At 43.0% G+C, this 22,379-nt stretch overlaps 1 protein-coding gene across 1 annotated transcript in view; it reads right to left on the bottom strand.

Annotated features, from left to right (window-relative positions):
* LOC126199253 (cytochrome P450 4C1-like) overlaps positions 1-22,379 on the bottom strand; it is a 213,027-nt gene that overhangs the window by 149,911 nt on the left and 40,737 nt on the right. The window contains exons 9-12 of the mRNA XM_049936050.1: positions 19,353-19,421; positions 18,752-18,923; positions 18,080-18,259; positions 9,376-9,454 (exon numbers count right to left, since the gene is read on the bottom strand). Coding sequence (XP_049792007.1) covers positions 9,376-9,454; positions 18,080-18,259; positions 18,752-18,923; positions 19,353-19,421 — 500 coding nt within the window. The remainder of the gene's footprint in view (positions 1-9,375; positions 9,455-18,079; positions 18,260-18,751; positions 18,924-19,352; positions 19,422-22,379) is intronic.

Genomic DNA, 22,379 nt, shown 5'->3' with positions numbered 1-22,379 from the left:
AGCTCATCAGTGGTTTGGGTTATTGCTGTACACCTTGTCTTTATTATAGTCCCACGAAAAGAAGTCCCATGTGTTCAGATCCGGAGAATATGGCGGCCAGTCGAGGCCCATGCGGGTGGCCTCTGGGTACCCCACAGCCAGAATGCTGTCCCCAAAGGGCTTCTCCAGAACATCGCACACTCTCATGCTTCGATGGGGTCGGCTCCGTCTTGCATGAACCACATCTTGCCGAAATTAGGGTCACTTTGGATAATAGGGATGAAATCATCTTCCAAAACCTTCACGTGCTGCTTGGTAGCCTTGTCGTCAAGGCATATTGACCCATTATTCCGTGACTGGACATTGCACAACATACAATCACCTGCTGAGAATGAAGAGATCTCTCTATAGCGAAATGCGGATTCTCATTTGGCCAATTATGCCAACTTTGCTTATTGATGAACCCATCCAAATGAAAGTGGGCTTTGTCGATAAACCAAACCATATTCACGTAAATTTCTGTTCGTCAATTCTGTGGACATTAAAGTTGGCGAAACAAAACCTTTTTTTCCATGGCCCTAGACCATATTGGCTGATGGGTTTGAATTTTGTATTCAAAGAAATGCAGGTCTTCAACAACAATTTGTTGCAGTGTCTCCTGGTTGATTCCATCTGTTGTGTAGCTCCTCTGGTCGATTTCCTGAGGCTAGTTTGAAACACACCGCATGTCTTCTCTATGATATCAAGCGTTTTCACCCTTCCAGGACGACCGACATTGCCAACACTGTCATCACGAACGCTACCCGTTCTCTCAAACATGCGAATCAAATACTTAATTGTTAGTACACTGGACCGGTTGACTTCAGCTTGAAGTCCGTCACAAACCTCCTTTGAGCCGCAGTTGGGCTGTTATTGCTCGGATAATAGGCCTTCAAAAGCGCTATACTCTTAATACTCTCAGGCACGCTGTACCGTGACTTTTCACGTGCAAATGGCCAACAAATAACAAGGCGCATGCGCATACTTATTCCCATCATGACCCGTGGCCAACTGCGCAGTTTGAACTTCCTAACGCAAACCGTTCAGAAGTTATGACGATTTTATTTCATGTAATTAAATAACTGTCACCCTGTATGTTAATTTCTTACATGTTTATTGAATAATAATAAGAAGTTACAATAGATTTCTCTTCAGTTTTCTCAATCCCACAGTCATTACTAAAAATTAACACTTGTTCCTGGAATGTTTCTAGCTCGTGTATTTTTACTGAAAGAGGTAGCTAACGCAAGCACGATTCATTAGACACGTTTTGCCTACAGAAGAATTGTTTTTCAGATAAGCTGCTATCAGCAGGAGTATTTTCAAATACTTGGAAAGCATGTTACAGCAAGTATAAGATAGATTTGCACTTCTTAGAACTGGGAGAATTCCTGCAGATCGCGAACATGTTCAGAAGAATTATTCTACTCCATGTTCATTGTAAATAGGTGTTATATCATCTGTTTATTTATTTCCTGTGTCCAGAACATCAAACATTGATATCTAGTATAAGTCAACTGTAATACAATTTACAGTTTAAATATTTTTTCCCGAGTAATCAGGTACACTGATGGCCTTATGATTTGCTAGCTGTAAATCTAGCGGGGTACTGCTTGTTCTGAACTTTGGGCAAGTCAGTTTCTCCTTCAGCTCCGGGATAGGGTTTGGTGTTTCCTCCTTCCATAACTGAAGTCTTCGAAGGTGAGTTGTTTAGCTCTGACGTCGAAAGGAAGCTCTTCCTTGTACTAAGCCGCCTGGGCTGTTGTCGGCGCCCGCCTAGAGGCTGAAGATTATCTGTCATCTGTTTCTTCGTCTCCACCGCGGCAGTTACTTGCCGCTGTGTACCGGGGGGAGCAATTCCTGACAGGGTAGATTTCGTACATCGTGATATTTTGCGAGATGACTCATTTATGAATAAAATGCAGCATATCAGCTGTCTTTATTTTAAACCCAAATTCTACCGGTTTCGGTCTTGGACCACCATCACGGATGAAGGGATAAAATGGTTTAAGCCGCCATATTGCGTTAGTCATTATTTAAAATGTGTAGTGTGTTTCATGGATATAAATATATACATAGGACTTTAGAAGCAAACATCCAAAAACAAATTGTATATAGAGCAGGACTCATTTATGTCCACATCAGTGTGTTTCACGTGGGCCGAATTCTACCACACAGACGCGACATATTCCACTGCTGAAACAATTGAGTGAAATGGCTATCGTTTCAAGCACTTGTGGGTCAGCACCTCAGTTTGTGTTAGTCAGTTTACGAATGATATTATCGCTAGCACTGACATTTTGCCTAGCACCCAAACAGTACCGTTCAAGACAGACAGAATTTTGTCCACTTCATGGCTGAGCACTTGGCTGGGTAGCAGTGCTCTAGCTCTTGACCTTCCCAACTCACGTGGAGTTTTCTTTTGGCTCCTTTGTTTCTTGTCTGGAAACTACAAACCTGCGTCTTTGTTCCGTTTGGTTTCAGGTGGGTGTGGTGATAGTAATTCCCTAATATTTGAAGGTTGCTAGTTAATTTCTCCTCGACTTCCTCGAATTTACTGCATTGGGCAGCTACGGCTATGTTATCAGCATATATACGAGGTGCATTCAAGTTCTAAGGCCTCCGACTTTTTTTTCTGATTAACTACTCCCCCGAAATCGATGAAACTGGCGTTACTTCTCGACGTAATCGCCCTGCAGACGTACACATTTTTCACAACGCTGACGCCATGATTCCATGGCAGCGGCGAAAGCTTCTTTAGGAGTCTGTTTTGACCACTGGAAAATCGCTGAGACAATAGCACCACGGCTGGGGAATATGCGGCCACGGAGGGTGTCTTTCATTGTTGGAAAAAGCCAAAAGTCACTAGGAGCCAGGTCAGGTGAGTAGGGAGCATGGGGAATCACTTCAAAGTTGTTATCACAAAGAAACTGTTGCGTAACGTTAGCTCGATGTGCGGGTGCGTTGTCTTGGTGAAACAGCACACGCACAGCCCTTCCCGGACGTTTTTGTTGCAGTGCAGGAAGGAATTTGCTCCTCAAAACATTTTCGTAGGATGCACCTGTTACCGTAGTGCCCTTTGGAACGCAATGGGTAAGGATTACGCCCTCGCTGTCCCAGAACATGGACACCATCATTTTTTCAGCATTGGCGGTTACCCGAAATTTTTTTGGTGGCGGTGAATCTGTGTACCTCCATTGAGCTGACTGGCGCTTTGTTTCTGGATTGAAAAATGGCATCCACGTCACAACCGACGAAAAGGAAGTCCCATTCATGCTGTCGTTGCGCGTCAACATTGCTTGGCAAGATGCCACACGGGCAGCCATGTGGTCGTCCGTCAGCATTCGTGGCACCCACCTGGATGACACTTTTCGCATTTTCACGTCGTCATGCAAGAGTGTGTGCACAGAACCCACAGAAATGCCAACTCTGGAGGCGATGTGTTCAACAGTCATTCGGCGATCCCCCAAAACAATTCTCTCCACTTTCTCGATCATGTCGTCAGACCCGCTTGTGCAAGCCCGAGGTTGTTTCGGTTTGTTGTCACATGATGTTCTGTCTTCATTAAACTGTCACACCTACGAACGCAGTTTCGATAAATCTATAACTCCATCACCACATGTCTCCTTCAACTGTCGATGAATTTCAATTGGTTTCACACCATGCAAATTCAGAAAACGAATGATTGCAAGCTGTTCAAGTAAGGAAAACGTCGCCATTTTAAGTATTTAAAACCGTTCTCATTCTCGCCGCTGGCGGTAAAATTCCATCAGCCGTACAGTGCTGCCATCTCTGGGACGTATTGACAATGAATGCGGCCTCATTTTAAAACAATGCGCATGTTTCTATCTCTTTCCAGTTCGGAGAAAAAAAATCGGAGGCCTTAGAACTTGAATGCACCTCGTAAATGGCCTCCCATCGGGATGCATTGAACAGAAACGGAACTAGTATTCTGCCCTGAGTGAGACTATTTTTTTTTGTTATTGCACTCAAAGCGAGTTTTTACGTCCTCATTGCACGTATCCTCTCTATAAGAAAGAGTACAAATATTCTTACAGATGGTATAAGGATGTGGCAATCTCTTGCCCCACTGCTTAACTAAATAACCAATTAAGATGAGATATCGAATGCTCCTACCGCGACACTTTGCAGTGGCAATGTGAATGAATTTCAATAAAAAGTTCTAATTTACAATCTCTTACTACCGCAACAATGCTAACTGTTCAAAATGGTTCAAATGGCTCTGAGCACTATGGGACTTAACATCTATGGTAATCAGTCCCCTAGAACTTAGAACTACTTAAACCTAACTAACCTAAGGACAGCACACAACACCCAGCCATCACGAGGCAGAGAAAATCCCTGACCCCGCCGGGAATCGAACCCGGGAACCCGGTCGTGGGAAGCGAGAACGCTACCGCACGACCACGAGATGCGGGCTATGCTAACTGTTCAAATAGTTCTTTGTAATTTGTTGCATGTATAGGACTACGTTGACCAATTCACACTGAAAAATTTTAACAAGTATCCCTTTTTTCCTCGCTGGGCAGAAGGGGAGGTTTGCTTACCTCGTGTTTTCTAAAGTTGTCTCGATGTGTCCACTGGTTTTCTTCCCCGCGACCCGCATATGCTAACATGCGAGCAATGAACAGTGAATAACAGAATGGCAGGTGGAAATAAATACATCAAAAAAAGTTTTCCATCACCTCGGTTCCGAGAGTTCCGGAACCTGTACAGAAAACTGGAATAGAGATCAACATAAACCTCATTTCCGCCCTTTTTATTGTTCATGAAAACCACACATTGCATGTTGTACCACCACACAGCGAGGACTGTTGCTGTACACACTGGTACCTCTAATATCCAGTAGCACGTCCTCTTGTGTTGGTGCATGTCTGTATTGGTCGTGGCATACTATCCCCAAGTTCATCAAGGCAATGTTGGCCCAGATGGACCCACTCCTCAACGGCGATTCGGAGTAGATCCCTTAGAGTGGTTGGTGGGTTACGTTGTCCTTAAACAATCCTTTTCAATCAATCCCAGGCATGTTCGATAGGGTTCATGACTGGAGAACATACTGGCCACTCTAGTCGAGCGATGTCGTTGTCCTGAAGGAAGTCGTTCATAAGATGTGCACGATGTAGGCACGAATTGTCGTCCATGAAGACGAATGCCTTGCCAATATGCTGCCGATATGGTTGCACTATCGGTCGGAGGAAGGCATTCACGTATCGTACAGCCGTTACGGCGCCTTCCGTGACCACAAGGCGTGTACGTCAGCCCCACATAATGCCACCCCAGAACAGCAGGGAACCTCCACCTTGCTACACTGGCTGGACACTGTGTCTAAGACGTTCAGCCTGACCGGGTTGCCTCCAAACACGTCTCCGACGATTGTCCGGTTGAAGCTATATGCGACACTCATCGGTTAAGAGAACGTGATGACTATCTTGAGTGGTTCATTCGGCATGTTGTTGGGTCCATCTGTACCGCGCTGCAGGGTGTCGTGATTGCAAAGATGGACTCGCCATGGACGTCCGAAGTGAAGTTGCGCATCATTCAGCCAGTTGCGCTCGGTTCGAGTCGTAACACGACATCTTGTGGCTGCAGGAAAAGCATATGGTGTCGTTGCTGTCAGGGTTCCTCCGAGCCATAATCCGTTGGTACCTGTCGTACTCTGAAATAGTAGCCCTTAGGGGGCCTGAGCGAGGAGTGTCATCGACAGTTCCTGTCTCTCTGTATCTCCTCTATGTCCGAACAAGCCGGCCGGGTTGGCCGAGCGGTTCTAGGCGCTGCAGTCTGGAACCGAGCGACCGCTACGGTCGCAGGTTCGAATCCTGTCTCGGGCATGGATGTGTGTGATGTCCTTAGGTTAGTTAGGCTTAAGTAGTTCTAAGTTCTAGGGGACTGATGACCTCAGAAGTTAAGTCCCATAGTGCTCAGAGCCATTTGAACCATTCTGTCCGAACAAAATCGCTTTGGTTCACTACGAGATGCCTGGACACTTCCCTTGATGAGAGCCCTCCGTGGCACAAAGGAACAATGTAGACGCGATCGAACCGCAATATTGATCGTCTAGGCTTGGTTGAGCTACAGACAACACGCAACACGAGCAGTGTACCTCCTTGGATCGACTTTCGGACCACCTCCGTCTAAAAGGCGCTGCTCATGCATGGTTGTTTTGATCTTATGGCGGGTTTAGTGACATCTCTGAACAGTCAAAGGGACTGTGTCTGTGATGCAATGTCCACAGTCAACGTCTATCTTCAGGAGTTCTGGGAACCGGGTTGATACAAAACTTTTTTTGGTGTGTGTATATCAACGCCATTTCCATAAAGTCTCAAAATTGCTCTCAATCTCAAAATCACTAAAATGAATATTGATGTTATTGTAAATCACATGAGAGCCAGTCTAAAATCACTGTATTCATCAAAGATCGCGGATTCTAACCATCACTTATCGAGCACCATCAAAGTTCACAAATTCTCTCCACACGCTTTTGATGACTATACAATTACGAACACAAACATTTCCAGAGCCTGTTTTGAATTTTCACTTAATTTGAATGACATAAAGTAATCCGTCTTAGCAACAGGTTGTCAGCACAAATACGGACGGGTTACTGACTAAAGAGCTAGCCGGATTCGCGTCTAACGTTCAGGGCGAACTTGTGATTGGTCCGTTAAGCCGCCAGTGATTAGTAACGGCAAATGAAATGTTAAACTAATCTTTGAGCGTAAATATATAGTTACTGAAATCTTAATAAGAAAGCCGTAGTTGTGTCTAACATCATAAGTATAGTTGGAACTCTGTACAAACATTTGGACAGTAAATATAAATGAAGTTCTGGGTTTAGTGGAAAACCATGTAGTTGTCTGTACCAACGATAATCAGCCTTCATTACCTACTTCTCACTTTCGTATAAAAAGGCGGAATAATTTTGAGAATATTTTTACTGACGCTATACCAATTATGTATTCAGATTATTTAAAAAAGAAGTAGGGGGCTTTCAAATGTTTGGTAGAGTCATTTGACTGAAGGCACACCACATCTGCTGGCTGCTGGAGGGGCAACTAACAATTATAGTTTAAAACACATCTCATTTATTCTTCAGACTCAGTTGTGTACTTTTTAAAATATGATCTCCCTGGATCATCTTCAGATGTAAGTATTACCCTGATGTGAGGTTCTGGCACAGACAAAACGGGTTGTTGACACAAATACTTATGTCTGAAGATTATGCAGGGTGGTCGAAGCATGTTACGTAATTAAAAATGTACAACGGAGACGCGAGAATAAGAAAGAATTGTTATAAACGTTAATACATTTGCTGACAGTCTCGAAACGATTGTGTGGGCTGTAGTAAAAATCAAATAAGGCAGAAGGGATAGTAACATTCCCTCGGACTTTCGAAAATCGTTAGCGGAAGTGGCAACGAAACGACTATTTACGTTGGCGTGTGAAAGGTATGAGACTGGCTACATACCGTCAGACTTTCGGAGAAACATCATTCTCAGAATTTCCAAGATTGCAAGAACTGTCGAGAGTGAGAATTATCGCAGAATCAGCTTAACAGGTGATGCATCCAAGTTGCTGAGAAGAATAATTCACAGAAGAATGGAAAATAAAATTTAAGATCTGTTAGATGACTATCAGTTTGGCTTTAGGGATTTTAAAGGCATGAAAGCAAGGCTGAAGAAAAATGAATACATGTTCATAAGATTTGTCTACCTGGAAAAACCTTCGACGATGTAAAATGGTGCAAGATCTTCGAAATATTGAGAAAAATGGGAGTAAGCCATAGGGACAGACGGGTAATATACTACATATTCAAGAAGCAAGGAGGAACAATAAGAACGGAAGACAAAAAACGAAGCGCACGGATTGAAAAGGATATGACACAGGGATGTAGTATTTCACCCCTATCGTTCAAGCTATAAGTCAAAGAAGCAAAGACTGAAATAAAAGAAAGGTTCAAGAGTGAGATTAAAATTCAAGGTGAAAGGCTATCGGTGTTAAGGTACGCTGATGATATTTCTATCCCCAATTAAAGTGAGGGAGAAATACAGGATCTGTCGAAGGAAATGTGTAGTCTAGTGGGTACAGAATATGGATTGAGAATAAATCGAAGAAGGACGAAAGTAAGGAGAAGTAGCCAAAGTGAGAACAGCAAGAGACTTAACATCATAACTGGTGAAGTTAAGGATTTCTGCTGCATAGACGGCAAAATAACCAATGATGGACGGAGCAAGGGGGGTAAAAAGCAGACTAGCACTGGCAAAAAGTGCATTACTGGCCAACTACTATCAAACGTATGCCATAATCTGACGAATAAGTTTCTGAGAATGTACGTTTGGAGCACAGCTTTGCATAGAAGTGACACATGGACTGCGGGAAAACCGGAACAGAAGAGAATAGAAGAGTTTGAGATGTGGTGCCACAAAAAGAGGCTGAATGTGAACTGGTAAGGTAAGAAACGAGAAAATTCTCTGGAGAATCGGCGAAGAAAGGAATATACGGAAAACACTGACAAGAAGGAACTGGATGATAGTACATCTCTTATGACATCACGGAATACCTTTCATGGTACTAGAGGGTGCTGTAAAGGGTAAAAACTGTAGAGGGAAACAGAGATGGGGATAATTCGAGGGGGGGGGGCATCAAATCAGTCAGAATACTGATGATTTAAAAAAAAATCCAAAAACTCTGTGCACAACGGACTACCATCACTCATTTCGCCCAACGTGCCAACATGATTTCGCAGAGTGTGCACGCATCTATGAGCTGCGCTAGAATCTGCTAGCCGCAGAATGGTTGCGTACTGGTTCGCCTGAACAGTCGTTTCACTCAACTTAGAGGTGTGACGTTAGGTGACTCGTCGACACTAGTGCCAGCGTGATGTCACAAATTAACAGTCCTACTGCTACCTAAGATGAAAGTCACGAGAGGGCTGGAACCTCTTTAATCTGAATGCCATGATGTCTCCCATCACGAATTGAACTGAGAGATCGTCGGTTTCCAGTCAATTGATTGCCACCTAGATTCGCCCCCAATTACAATGCGTGTAAAGCTCATAACATTCAACATTGTTAATTATGATTATATGTATCTCCTCGAAGCTAAATAAATTACAAAATAATATTTATTCAATAAAATGTAGAAACATATATGTACAAGATTATTAAAATGGACAGATCACGAGATGAAAAAATGATGACATGAAGCGCTGTTGGCGGACCGAACAGGAGGCACGTAGAGGCGCCGCCACAGACTCTGCACTACCGCGGCCGCAGCCTGAGGTTGACGCCGTTCATGGGCCTGAGGACGAGCTCGCCGATCAGCTGGAGGTCCTCCAGCCTGTCCACCGTCTCCACGCGGAAGTTGCGCAGCACGTACGACAGCACCGCCTTCTCCTCCAGGATGGCGAACTTCTGGCCTGTGGATTGCAACAGACACACAACATTTCACTACAGATTACAGTGTCGCTGCTGGCTGAACGAAACAATAATGCTCAGTTTCAGTCTTTCAAGACGTCAAATATATACTCAAATTTAAATTGTAGAAGCTCTTGAGAGTTACATAAAGCTGGCACTCCTCTGGGAATTAGGCCTACTAACAGTCGATAAACCAGGAATTAGCAATAATTAATCATCCAAAATAAAGCTCACAATCGGCTAAAACTGGTAACGGAATGAACACGGTGGCTAAATCTCATGATCGTCATCATTACATAGAAGATCCTCATCCAACCATCATCATCTGAGTCAAAGTTATTTCATCCTCCACTTCTCCTAGGTTTGACCGCTCTTTTTAAATCCTAGAATCACACACACTCTGCCTCACTTTCTGTACCTACCTACTCTCACCTGTATGCTGCACCAACACATAAAGCTCCCACATCTCCTCCTACAGCTACTACATACTCGTTTCTTCTATTTTTTGAGGAAACGTGAGTTCCCACGTCCTGTTATATCTCCGATGACCGAGTCCGCTGGCCTGTTGTCCGTGCTCTTTCAAACATCCCACGTTCAGTATCAGTATATTACTGAACCCACCATATGCTTTCCCAAAGCAACTTTGACCGCCTCCCTAGCCCAGGCCGTGAAATCATCAATGAAATGTACCTTAACAATCATAACCCAACCAAGTCCATCAACCGCACAAGAAGGTTCCAGTTCAACTGTTCTCTACCTTTTTGCAGTGCATTTTAACAACTACCGGAATAAAATTCAAAAACACAGTGAGACTGTTGCAGTTAAAGAACCTAAATCACATATTAGTAACACTTAATATTATATAATAACATAAGGCATTCAATAATTAGTACTTGTTGGACCGAAATTTTATCTTATAGACGTCCAGGCCCGTTCCTAGATTCACAGTGTCAGCAACCTTTTTCGTCCGCTGTTACTTTTAATCTTTTCGTTTCCTCTGTTACCCCTTTATTCTTTCGCTGTTCAACCTCCATGCCAAATATACCTTCAATTTATGTTAGACAGTTTCACTTAAATATTGACTGTGTACCTAATCTTCGAGCTTTAAGCACTTTCATAACCGTCTTCCACAATTATCCCGGTTCCACTTTTCTGAAACATTCACTCTGTACAAATGTGACAGATAACAAGAACAGTCGGTGCGCACAAGGAACATTCAACTGCAGTGGAGAGTGATGGTGCAAAATGTAAGGTGGTAGTACGAATGTATCATCACATAAATGGGCTTAACAGCTGAGATGAGTTTAATGTGCTTATGAGATCTCTATCAAACGTATTCAGGAGGAGTAACTTTTAAATTGTCGCCGAACAGTCTAGATTAACCCAAGTTTCCTGTAGGCTGTACATCACTAAGGTAACTGTCCAGGTATTTTTTTTAAAAAAAAAACCGACCCACAGTTGATTTATTCTCTATCTTCGTCCAATAGAAACTAAAGCTCCAACTCTGAAGACATCTACGTCAACGGACTATTAATCTGTAAGCTTTCTTCTTCAGACGAGTACAAGAATGGAAGCCTCGGCATGTCGTCACAAGGCATATAAACATGAAGGAAAAAAAAATTAAATAAAAAAATATAACGTGAACTAATTATTCTGTTTTTTTTTCATCCTGAGAAACAATTATTTTTTACAAAAAGAAATTAAAAGAACTGTACAGGGATTTGTGACTGTATCTTTGCATGTATTACGCAGATCAGTATCAGTCAAACGCCTTTTCTACTTGGCCTCCTAAATTCACGGATTCCCGTTCTTCATAGCCGTACCTCTTATTAACGATCTTGTCCGTGGCCAAGTCCCCAGCTTCTGACATATTTTATTCCCATCCATTAGTATCACACTGCTGCAACACACGTTCTTTTCACTGGACATGTGTCTTAATTGCTAACCATGTCCATTATTGTGGTTAGGCAACACACTATCCAAAACAACACTCCATTGGTGAACATCTTTTTCCATTTCCTTTCTCAGTGTGTAAACTTGTGCTTCATATGACACAGGGCTTTTCTCAAAACTCTTGCACACTTAGTTCTTTGCAAATTAAGATATTGTCATTTTATAATTCAAGATGTAGCAGCTTAATTATTATTTTATCTTTCCCTATTTTATTCAGTATATCTTGAACATTTCTTCCATTCGTTGTCAGTTAGTTGCCGCAGTACGTATGTAAGTTTATAGTTTTAATGAATCCCTTCTCGATTTTTAAATCATGCCCTCCTACTCCTATGACCATATTTTGCATTGTTTTCCTACATTTATTTCCATTTATCTCCATACCTCATCGATTGTGTGCCTCCACTAAGTTTCTAAAGACGTAATACGTTTGCTATCCTCGGCCACAAACAACCTTGTAGTCGCCATTTCCTCTTCGCAGAAGAATAACTTGACAGTTCTCCCTCCAGTTTGCAACCGCCTTATATGTTTATAGGGATATGTGTATGGGGTTATTCATAAGAACCTACGTAGCTTCAGGAGACGACTCCACGGAAACTACATGACATACTGTAAACAGATGGATATGGATACCAGTACTTACAGCACCTCTCCACGTTTTAACTCACGTCAACCGAGCGAGGTGGCGCAGTGGTTAGACACTGGACTCGCATTCGGGAGGACGACGGTTCAATCCCGCGTCCGGCCATCCTGATTTAGGTTTTCCGTGATTTCCCTAAATCACTCCAGCCAAATGCCGGGATGGTTCCTCTGAAAGGGCACGGCCGACTTCCTTCCCCATCCTTCCCCAATCCGATGAGACCGATGACCACGCTGTCTGGTCTCCTTCCCCAAAACCAACCAACCAACCAACTCACGTCACAGGTGATCAGTAAGGGCGCCGTTTGTGAAGAGGCAAATACCAATACTTGCATGAAGTTCATTGAAGTCCTTATTGCTGCCTGGGAACGCGAAGCCCAAGGTACATACCTCACATTATTGTTGATTCTATATGTTGATTTTATTTTGTTGAAATAATTCCCTGCCAATGGCCAATTGGAGATGAAAATTGTAAATTTTTGTGCAAATTTATAGCTGGTCCGCTAACACTCATTTCCGATCCATTCTTGCTTGTGTTGTATGTATCCTACAAAAAACAAAACAAAAAAGTCTTTTTGCTACCAACACATTCGTCCTGTTTGTCAAGCAGGGTGGCCATTCTATCAGAAAACGTATCATCTTTTTTGCATGTGTCTTTTGTTTCTTACACACAAATTATCAAACTTTTATTGACATGTAGTTCAAGATCAAGTGTTATCAGCTTTTTATCGACAAGCACCCGACTACAAACTCGCTTCACACTCTTCATCTGCGTTAAGAGCGTTTGCTATGTTATCTTTACTGACTGTCCTGAAAAGAGTATGTATAATTTCCTTTCTTTCCATATCCATTTCCCTTTCGCTTTATATCACTCAAAGCTAAGTCTTTTACTGTCTTGAATATTTCGTGATACTTTGTATTCAGACCTTGTACGTCCCAATATCCAAAAGACCTTTTCCCTTGCATTATTCGTCGTCGTGGTTTATTCACCTGTTTTCGTGAATTCTCACTGGTCGTTTTGCAAATTCTTTCATCGAGGATGGGCTACTGGCCCATCGATTAAACCCTCAATCTGAATTTGTATTCATGGGTAACTCCCCGAAGAAGGCAGGCTTCACCAAGCCAATAAAGACTCCACATTCATAAGTCGCTTGAAGAATTTGAAGAAGGAAACTAGAAGGACACCCTGAGTCTTTGAATACTGTAAAGGCATCGAGGTCGGGGGAGAACGAGAGGAAGTCAGGGGAGACAGATAGGCAAAAATAAACACTGGATCCATCTCAAGCTAAGTGGAAGAATATGCCGAATCCAGCTACGGGACCAAAGGGTGGCTACTTCGTCTGCCTTTAGGGTGGCAGACGTCTGTGTCCTTTTTGGTCAAAGAGTCCTTATTCGCCATATTCTGACCACCCCTCTTCAGGGTAAGTTACGTGAGACGTAGCATATCTTTAATTTTGGTATCTGTTTCAGAAATCGAAACAACATTTTCTGAAAATTATGGTATGCAGAGGGACACATAAATTAGTTACATTATTAACTTTTCTATGAAACGAAGTGTAGGAGCAAGTATAGTTTTATTAAGTAGAATAATATTTTAAATAGAAGTTGAAAAGACGACTGCATTGATGCAACGACTGTTTACCACTGTCGTTGAAAATTTACGCTCAAGTACCCGATAAATGTGCTAAAATTGAAAGACATACCATCCACAGTGGCTACTGTGAAGTAAACAGAGCCAAGCGACTGTCTCACACAAAGTTCCGTCGCTAGATGCAGCAAGAAGATACGTCTACGTTCTCGATACGGGACGTATTTACTCTTGGCCCTGCTTTATACGAAATGGAGGGTCGGATACGATTTTTCCAAATGGAACTATATGCTAACTTCTAGTGTTCCAAAGCCTATTTTGGTACACTAGAAGTACCGCATAGTTAAATTTACAAAAATCGTAGCTGACGCTGTGTCTATACAATGTCAAGTAGGATCAAGATGAGATATGTTTATAACGACGAAGCGTGGCAAGAAAGCCGAACTTGGCGGATTATACACTGTAATCGTCAATTCTGGCCGTGTCGCACTGCAGTTGTAGCGTATTCTCGAATATGTTTCGGAAAACCACCACTAACAAGCGATATAACACTATACTCTTGCTAGTAATAACTTCCGATTCCCGTTCAAAAAGCTACACTGTTTCATTAAAGAAACCGTACTTCCTTCAGTACTTCGTTTGATACAAGAGTTAAGACAATTAATCATGCAGAACATTACGTACCCTTCCGGGTACTATCATTTGCTCAAAACTTCGTTTCGATATTTTGGCCAGTTGACCAAATAAAATAGTATTATGTCTTACTGACACATTCGTTACATGTAGTTGATTCTTCCATCCGCCACTTGTAGGTACGCGACTCCTAGAGGGCAGAATCTTCCGAAAATACCCAATGTTCCATTTCATCTTCGGCAGGGAGGATGATCGCTACATCAAAATCTCTGACTACCATGTTGCTTTAGAAGAAGGTGAATACACGGCGGAATCATCATCATCATCATTTAAGACTGATTATGCCTTTCAGCGTTCAGTCTGGAGCATAGCCCCCTTATAAAATCCCTCCATGATCCCCTATTCAGTGCTAACATTGGTGCCTCTTCTGATGTAAAACCTATTACTTCAAAATCATTCTTAACCGAATCCAGGTACCTTCTCCTTGGTTTGCCCCGACTCCTCCTACCCTCTACTGCTGAACCCATGAGTCCCTTGGGTAACCTTGCTTCTCCCATGCGTGTAACATGACCCCACCATCCAAGCCTGTTCGCCCTGACTGCTACATCTATAGAGCTCATTCCCAGTTTTCTTTGATCTCCTCATTGTGGACACCCTCCTGCCATTGTTCCCATCTACTAGTACCTGCAATCATCCTAGCTACTTTCATATCCGTAATCTCAACCTTGTTGATAAGGTAACATGAATCCACCCAGCTTTCGATCCCATACAACAAAGTTGGTACAACTGCATTTTTCAAGAGACGTCTGGAATTTTTTAAAATTATGTCATTGTACCATGCTACCATGGCAAAATTCCAGGTAAGAACAGTGTAACCTGGAAACTCTACTGCGGCAATTTGTTTGTTGGTGGTGTCCAGCTGATATATGACTAGTCACGTAAGCATGTAATAGAAGTTTGTATGTTTTTCATTTTTTATCCTTTGGTTATGGCGCATTATTGTGCTGCGTCATTATTTACGTCCTCACTAATTTAAAATTTATCTGTCTTTCTTGATGTAAAATTCGTCTCAGGTCTCATCTTATGTGAGCCTCGATTAGTTTTTGACTTTTAGTTAGCAGGTTTTAAGCTGGCCCCATTTTTAATGTATCCCTTTAGTGGTACTGCTGCTAGCTATTAATTGGCGTAGTAGTTTTTGACAGTGTGGACTGTAAGGTTTTGCTACCTTCCATTTCTTTCAGTAGCGAATGCTTTTAAATAGGAGTGGCATGTGTAAGTTCCTTTAGCTGATGACTGTGGCGTGTTGTTCCACATCGCCATAAGGATCCTCACTAAACTAAAAACCTGCGTGCCACTCGTGGAAAGGGAAAATTTTCATTACGTTTTACGGTTTCTACATAAATTTTATGCAGCCAGCTTCCACTCAGTTTTACTACAGTTGTGTACCGCCCAGTTCAATATGATACTTTACCACTCACAATGCACTTTTAACGTTTCTCAACTTACTTTCTAGGTAATGTTTTTATTTTCATTTTAAAAGTAAATCACTAATTCAAATTGTGAACGGCCGGGCTAGTCGCCCGGTGTTCTTCTTCCCGTCAACAGATGGTGGTGTTTTTGCCACTTTGGTTTACCAGTTTGCTCTCCGCTATACTCGTTCATCGCGGCGTTCGGGGTCACATCACGAAGTATAAGTGTCCTGGTATTCATTGCATATTTCTTTATCCAGGCCCTCATCCGTAGCGCTGTCTGGTGTCACTTTTTATATGGACTTTTATGCTTTTTTATGTGTATTACTGCATGGGTGCTATTTTCAGTATAGCACCTGATAATGGGCGTATAAGAGCGATCGTGTACAAAATGATACACTACTGCCCATGCCGGCCGCGGTGGTCTCGCGTTTCTAGGCGCGCAGTCCGGAACCGTGCGACTGCTACGGTCGCAGGTTCGAATCCTGCCTCGGGCATGGATGTGTGTGATGTCCTTAGGTTAGTTAGGTTTAAGTAGTTCTAAGTTCTAGGGGACTGATGATCACAGCAGTTGAGTCCCATAGTGCTCAGAGCCATTTGAACTACTGGCCATTAAAAATGCTACACCAAGAAGAATTGCAGATGATAAACGGGTATTCATTGGACAAATATATTATACTAGAACTGAATGTGATTACATTTTCACACAATTTGGGTGCATAGATCCTAAGAAATCAGTACCCAGAACAACCATCTCTGGCTGTAATAACGGACTTGATACGCCTGGACATTGAGTTCAAAAAAATGGTTCAAATGGCTCTGAGCACTATGGGAGTCAACTGCTGTGGTCATAAGTCCCCTAGAACTTAGAACTACTTAAACCTAACTAACCTAAGGACAGCACACAACACCCAGCCATCACGAGGCAGAGAAAATCCCTGACCCCGCCGGGAATCGAACACGGGAACCCGGGCGTGGGAAGCGAGAACGCTACCGCACGACCACGAGATGCGGGCATTGAGTCAAACAGAGCTTGGATGGCGTGTACAGGTACATCTGCCCATGCAGCTTCAACACGATTCCACAGTTCATCAAGAGTAGTGACTGGCGTATTGTGACGAGCCAGTTGCTCGGCCACCATTGACCAGACGATTTCAATTGGTGAGCGATCTGGAGAATGTGCTGGCCAGGGCAGCAGCCGAACATTTTCTGTATCCAGAAAGGCCCGTACAGGACCTGCAACATGCGTTCGTGCAATATCCTGCTGAAATGTAGGGTTTCGCAGGGATCGAATGAAGGGTAGAGTCACGGGTCGTAACAAATCTTAAATGTAACGTCCACTGTTCGAAGTGCCGTCAGTGCGAACAAGAGGTGACCGAGACGTGTAACCAATGGCACCCCATACCATCACGCCGGGTGATACGCCAGTATGGCGATGACAAATACACGCTTCCAATGTGCGTTCACCGCGATGTCGCCAAACACGGATGCGACCATCACAATGCTGTAAACAGAACCCCGATCATCCGAAAAAATGACGATTTGCCATTCGTGCACCCAGGTTCGTCGTTGAGTACACCATCGCAGGGGCTTTTGTCTGTGATGCAGCGTCAAGGGTAACCGCAGGCATGGTCTCCGAGCTGTTAGCCTATGCTGCTGCAAACGTCGTCGAACTGTTCGTGCAGATGGTTGTTGTCTTGCAAACTTCCCCATTTGTTGACTCAGGGATCGACACGTGGCTGCACTATCCGTTACAGCCATGCGGATAAGATGCCTATCATCTCGACTGCTAGTGATACGAGGCCGTTGGGATCCAGCACGGCGTTCCGTATTACCCTCCTGACCCCACCGATTCCATATTCTGCTAACAGTCATTGGATCTCGACCAACGCGAGGAGCAATGACGGGATACGATAAACCGCAATCGCGATAGGCTACAATCCGACCTTTGATGGTACGCATTTCTCCTCCTCACACGAGGCATCACAACAACATTTCACCAGGCAACGCTCGTCAACTGCTGTTTGTGTAAGAGAAATCGGTTGGAAACTTTCCTCATGTCGGCACGTTGTAGGTGTCGCCACCGGCGCCAACCTTTTGTGAAAGCTCTGAAAAACTAATCATTTGCATATCACAGCATCTTCTTCCTGTCGATTAATTTTCGCGTCTGTAGCACGTCATCTTCATGGTGTAGCAATTTTAATGGCCAGTAGTGTAGAACCTTACAACTGTGGTGATATTTTCAGCGTCCGGTAACTTCAATAAGATTTAGATTATGGTCAGCTATATACAAAAAGTAATTACTGACAGACGATTGTACAGTGCTAGCATAGCTGACGGAAACTTACCTATACAGTTTCGAGGCCCAGCGCTGAAGGGCACGTAGGCGTAAGGGTGTCTGCCCTGCACCCTCTCTGGCAGGAAGTTGTCCGGGTCGAAGCGCTCCGGGTTCGGCCAGTGGTCGGGGTCACGGTGGGTCTGCCGGATGTTGAGTGACACCGTGCAGCCCTCAGGAATTTTGTAGCCACCTGCGAGGCCAGTAAAGTGCGTAAGGTACAACATTTACTCGGAACTACGTTCTGCGCAGCATCGGCATAATGCTTAAATCCAGTAGACAAGAGTAACTGCGGAACACTGGTAAATATTTTTGACTCCTAAACAAAATGAAAGCAACTGTGAACGAGACAGATCAATACCATCACCTTATGCATAATATAATGACTGTAAGAAAGGCAGCTACTGCGCTAATGTACGGTTATTTGTCTTATAGAAGACAGAATTCCCGCTGTTTTGACCCTGTTTTATGGTTCTAAGCAGGTTATATTCTTAAAATTTATTGTTATGTTCAGGTTGTTGATCCTTAAATTGTTTATATGTAGAACATAAGAAACTAGCAAGTAGTCAAATTTTCTTGAACACTTCCAGAGTTCCCCGGTTGAGAGACCGATCAGATGTGCTTGGAAACCAACTGTAATGGTAATAATGGTACGCGTACAAAGAAGGTAGTATGGTATACGTACCAATATCAACCTCCTTCGTCAGGTGGCGACTAACGGCTGGAACACTCGGATAGAGCCTAAGGGCTTCCTTGATGACCATTTCGAGGTACTTCATGTTGTTCAGGTCATGCGTGGTTGGACGTCTCTTAGGCTCGTCTCGAAAAATGTCTTCCTGCTCAGCGAAGACTTTTTCCTGCAGGTAGCGAACAGCATTAGTGAGATATATTCCGGAGAGAAACACAGTCTACGCTCAGTATTTTTCTGTCTCTCACACACACTCACACACACAAATACACTCACATACATTCATACACACACACACACACACACACACACACACACACACACATAAGCACGCACAAGAGCGGGCTTGCGCACGCACAGATATACATACACAGACATATTTACACAAACTGTTCTCGATCTTGTACTGGATTTATTATCCCAGCAAGTAAACTATGGTATCTACTTTAGCCTCCATCGTTCCGGTTCCGTTCAATTTCCCAATTACTCGTTGCTCCAGTTTGGTTGAAAACCCACCACAATTCTACAGTGAAACACCCTATTCCGATAATTTTGAAATAAAACGTACAGGAAAGGACAGGAAAAGATTTTAACTCACCTGTATGTCAGGATGGTGTCCAAGCAGTACCAGAACCCACGACATGGCAACAGACGTCGTGTCGTGACCCTTGAGAACACAGAGAGAAACGCAAATGAATCAAAATGGCTGATTTGCAATTATAGCACAAATAGTGAGATGTTTGCGAAGTTGTGAAATAGTTTACAAAGAAACAAAAATGTAAAACATTTCGCTGCAGCTCGCAAGCATATAGGCTGAAATTTGTTATTATTTCTTAACTCATCTATTTGAAATATTTGTAAGAGACGTGAAAATACATCTTTTGTACAAGACATGAAATATTCAGTACCGGCTGTTAAAACCCAATATCATACGACTCAAACATTACAATTCGGTGTAATAAGGAATCTACCGCGAAAGATATTGTAAACTAATTTCATGGAGTGAAATGGCGTAGTGATTAATACATTAGGCATTCCATGCTTCCCCTTTTTCTTAATCGTCATTCTTGTGACTGGTTTGACTACTACTTGCCGTCTAGTGGCAGGCATTTCGTGTCATGGTTCTTATATATGGAAGTTAACGTTTCCCATATAGCACTATGATTACCTATTCAACGGAAATCTAGCTCAGTATTCCTTTCAAAGGATACGGCCGATTTCCTGATCCACCCATTGGTCAATCCGACCTTGTGCTCTGCCTCTAATGAGCTTTTCGTTGGCTAGTTATTAAATGCTTAAAATAAATGCTTAGTGATTTTCTGTTAAACTGCTACCCCGCATTTTCGGAATACCTTACAGTATTCAATACTCCAAAGAAAAAGGCGTGGAATGAATGATAAACACTGTAACTGAATGACGAAAACTAGGTGAGACTACCTAGAAAGTTCATTCAATGTATTCGCATTTACGAATATGGATAACTATCAACTCTATAAGGGGATAACGACAATGAAAATCTGTGCAGAACCGGGACGCGTGCGGTCGCCTTACCATTTTTTAACGGGTTAAATAAACAAGACATCTTCATTTGTACAAGCATAAACACAACAGACAGGCCTCCCTTTCGGTGGAAATAATTTGGATACCCGAGCACGACTCACCGGCAGACCCAAACTTCGGTATGCCGTCAGCCATGTGTCTACAACCAGTTCTCGTACCTCCATTCTGTATATTTCCGTATAGGGAAGACATTTTACTTGGAAGTCGCTTGCCCCATGTCGGCGGATGTATATTTCCGTACAGGGAAGACATTTTACTTGAAAGTTGCTTGCCTGGTGTCGGCGGATAAATACGATATTGCAGTGCCTGTGTTATTCATAATTACGACGCAAGGTCCCTTTGCACAAGTATGCATGCGTTCCTGTACTGCATCATACATAATGGATGTACGAATACAGGTTTTAAACACAATTCTGATGACATACGGAAGTTTATGTCTGGTTGTGAGTCGTGCTTGGGTAGCCAAATGGTAAGGCGACCGCTCGTGGTGAGCGGGAAATACGGGTTCGACTTCGGCCCCACACACATTTTCAGCGTCGTCATTTCATTACACTGCTGATGATTATCCATATCCTTAATTGCGAATACATGTAATGTATTTCATAACGGTTGTAACTGTCTCAGTGCGTACTCCTTCGGACATGCATGTGTGCACCGTAATTCTGAATAACACAGGCATTGGAATATCGTATATCTCCAGAAAGTTTTCGTCTACTCGGTGGTGACAATTTCACCCGAAGAACCGTACTGTGGACCTTGCATATAAAGAAGTTCAGCCTCTTTAACACATCGTCCTGTTTCCACTTCTGAGATGAACAATAATTTGTTACTTTTCCTTTATGTCCTTCATTAATTTCTTAGTCTTAACATCCCTGACTAACAAATTTCATCAACAGTGGTATTCATTTTGCGGATGATTAAGGAATTGTACACGTAGATCGGTAGCTTAACGGATAAGTGTTAGACTTTTCAAGCAAACGCCCAATATCCAATCCAAAGCATGCGCAAGAGTTCTTACTAACAATTATCACTTCTTTCATCTCTGACAATTAGCTACTAATGTGAAAACCACTGAAATGTATCATTGTTCGGTGTCCACACACAACTGTAGGCCCCTATAACCGGATAAGGCGGTTCATGTATCAAAGGGCGATAACGACGCACCTCTTAGTACCTTGACTAGTAAAAACACTGTGATGTTTAACCCACCTTGCAGTTGTGGACAATTTTATTGCATTGTTAGTCTGTCATCTAGCAAGCAGTTCCATCGACAACGATAAGAGTGTTAGCTTCATTAAAAAAAAAGTTAAAATTCAAGTTTGTTAGCGAGAAACAGTACTATCTGTTCCGAGCGGTCTAAGGGGCTGCAGTCATGGACTGTGCGGCTGATCCCGGCGGAGGTTCGAGTCCTCCCTCGGGCACGGGTGTGTGTGCTTGTCCATAGGATAATTTAGGCTAAGTAGTGTGTAAGCTTAGGGACTGATAACCTTAGCAGTTAAGTCCCATAAGATTAAAAAAAAGTACCATCTGTTGACACAATACTGTGACAAAATAATTTATGTCACACTTTTCTATAATTGTATTTGGTTCCCTGTTTTCCTAGACGATTTTCGCTTTTTCGTGGACAGGCTGAAGAAAAAATGCTGCGCGAGATGGTCAGCGTGTGATTCTTCAGTTCAAGATAAAAGTATATCTAGCAAAACCTAGTCGAGCCATTTGGTTGAATAGAAATGCGATTTAAAAACCATGGCTCTAACAACGATGTAACTACATGCAATGTGGCCAGGAACAGGTGGCATGAACTCAGTACTGTACTGATGCTGTCTCACTAGCTCAGTGAGACGAGGCAATACCGGGGGTATGAATATGGAGACTCACCGCTGTTTGAGCCACGTCCGCGTCAAACTTATTTTCTGCAGTTAAAGCATCAAACTTTATCCAATTTACACCTCCACAACGCGCTATCTTGTGTATTTCTTCCTCTTACTGTTACTTTTATTTGAACATAAAGACATAACATGACCTTCATACAGACGTAAACGACCACTTTGTTTCGTCCAGGTAG

Source organism: Schistocerca nitens, chromosome 8, assembly GCF_023898315.1.
Source record: "Schistocerca nitens isolate TAMUIC-IGC-003100 chromosome 8, iqSchNite1.1, whole genome shotgun sequence".
Taxonomy (NCBI): Eukaryota; Metazoa; Arthropoda; class Insecta; order Orthoptera; family Acrididae; genus Schistocerca; species Schistocerca nitens.
Note: the sequence above shows the minus strand (reverse complement) of the source record. Positions and strands in the feature narration are given on the sequence as shown.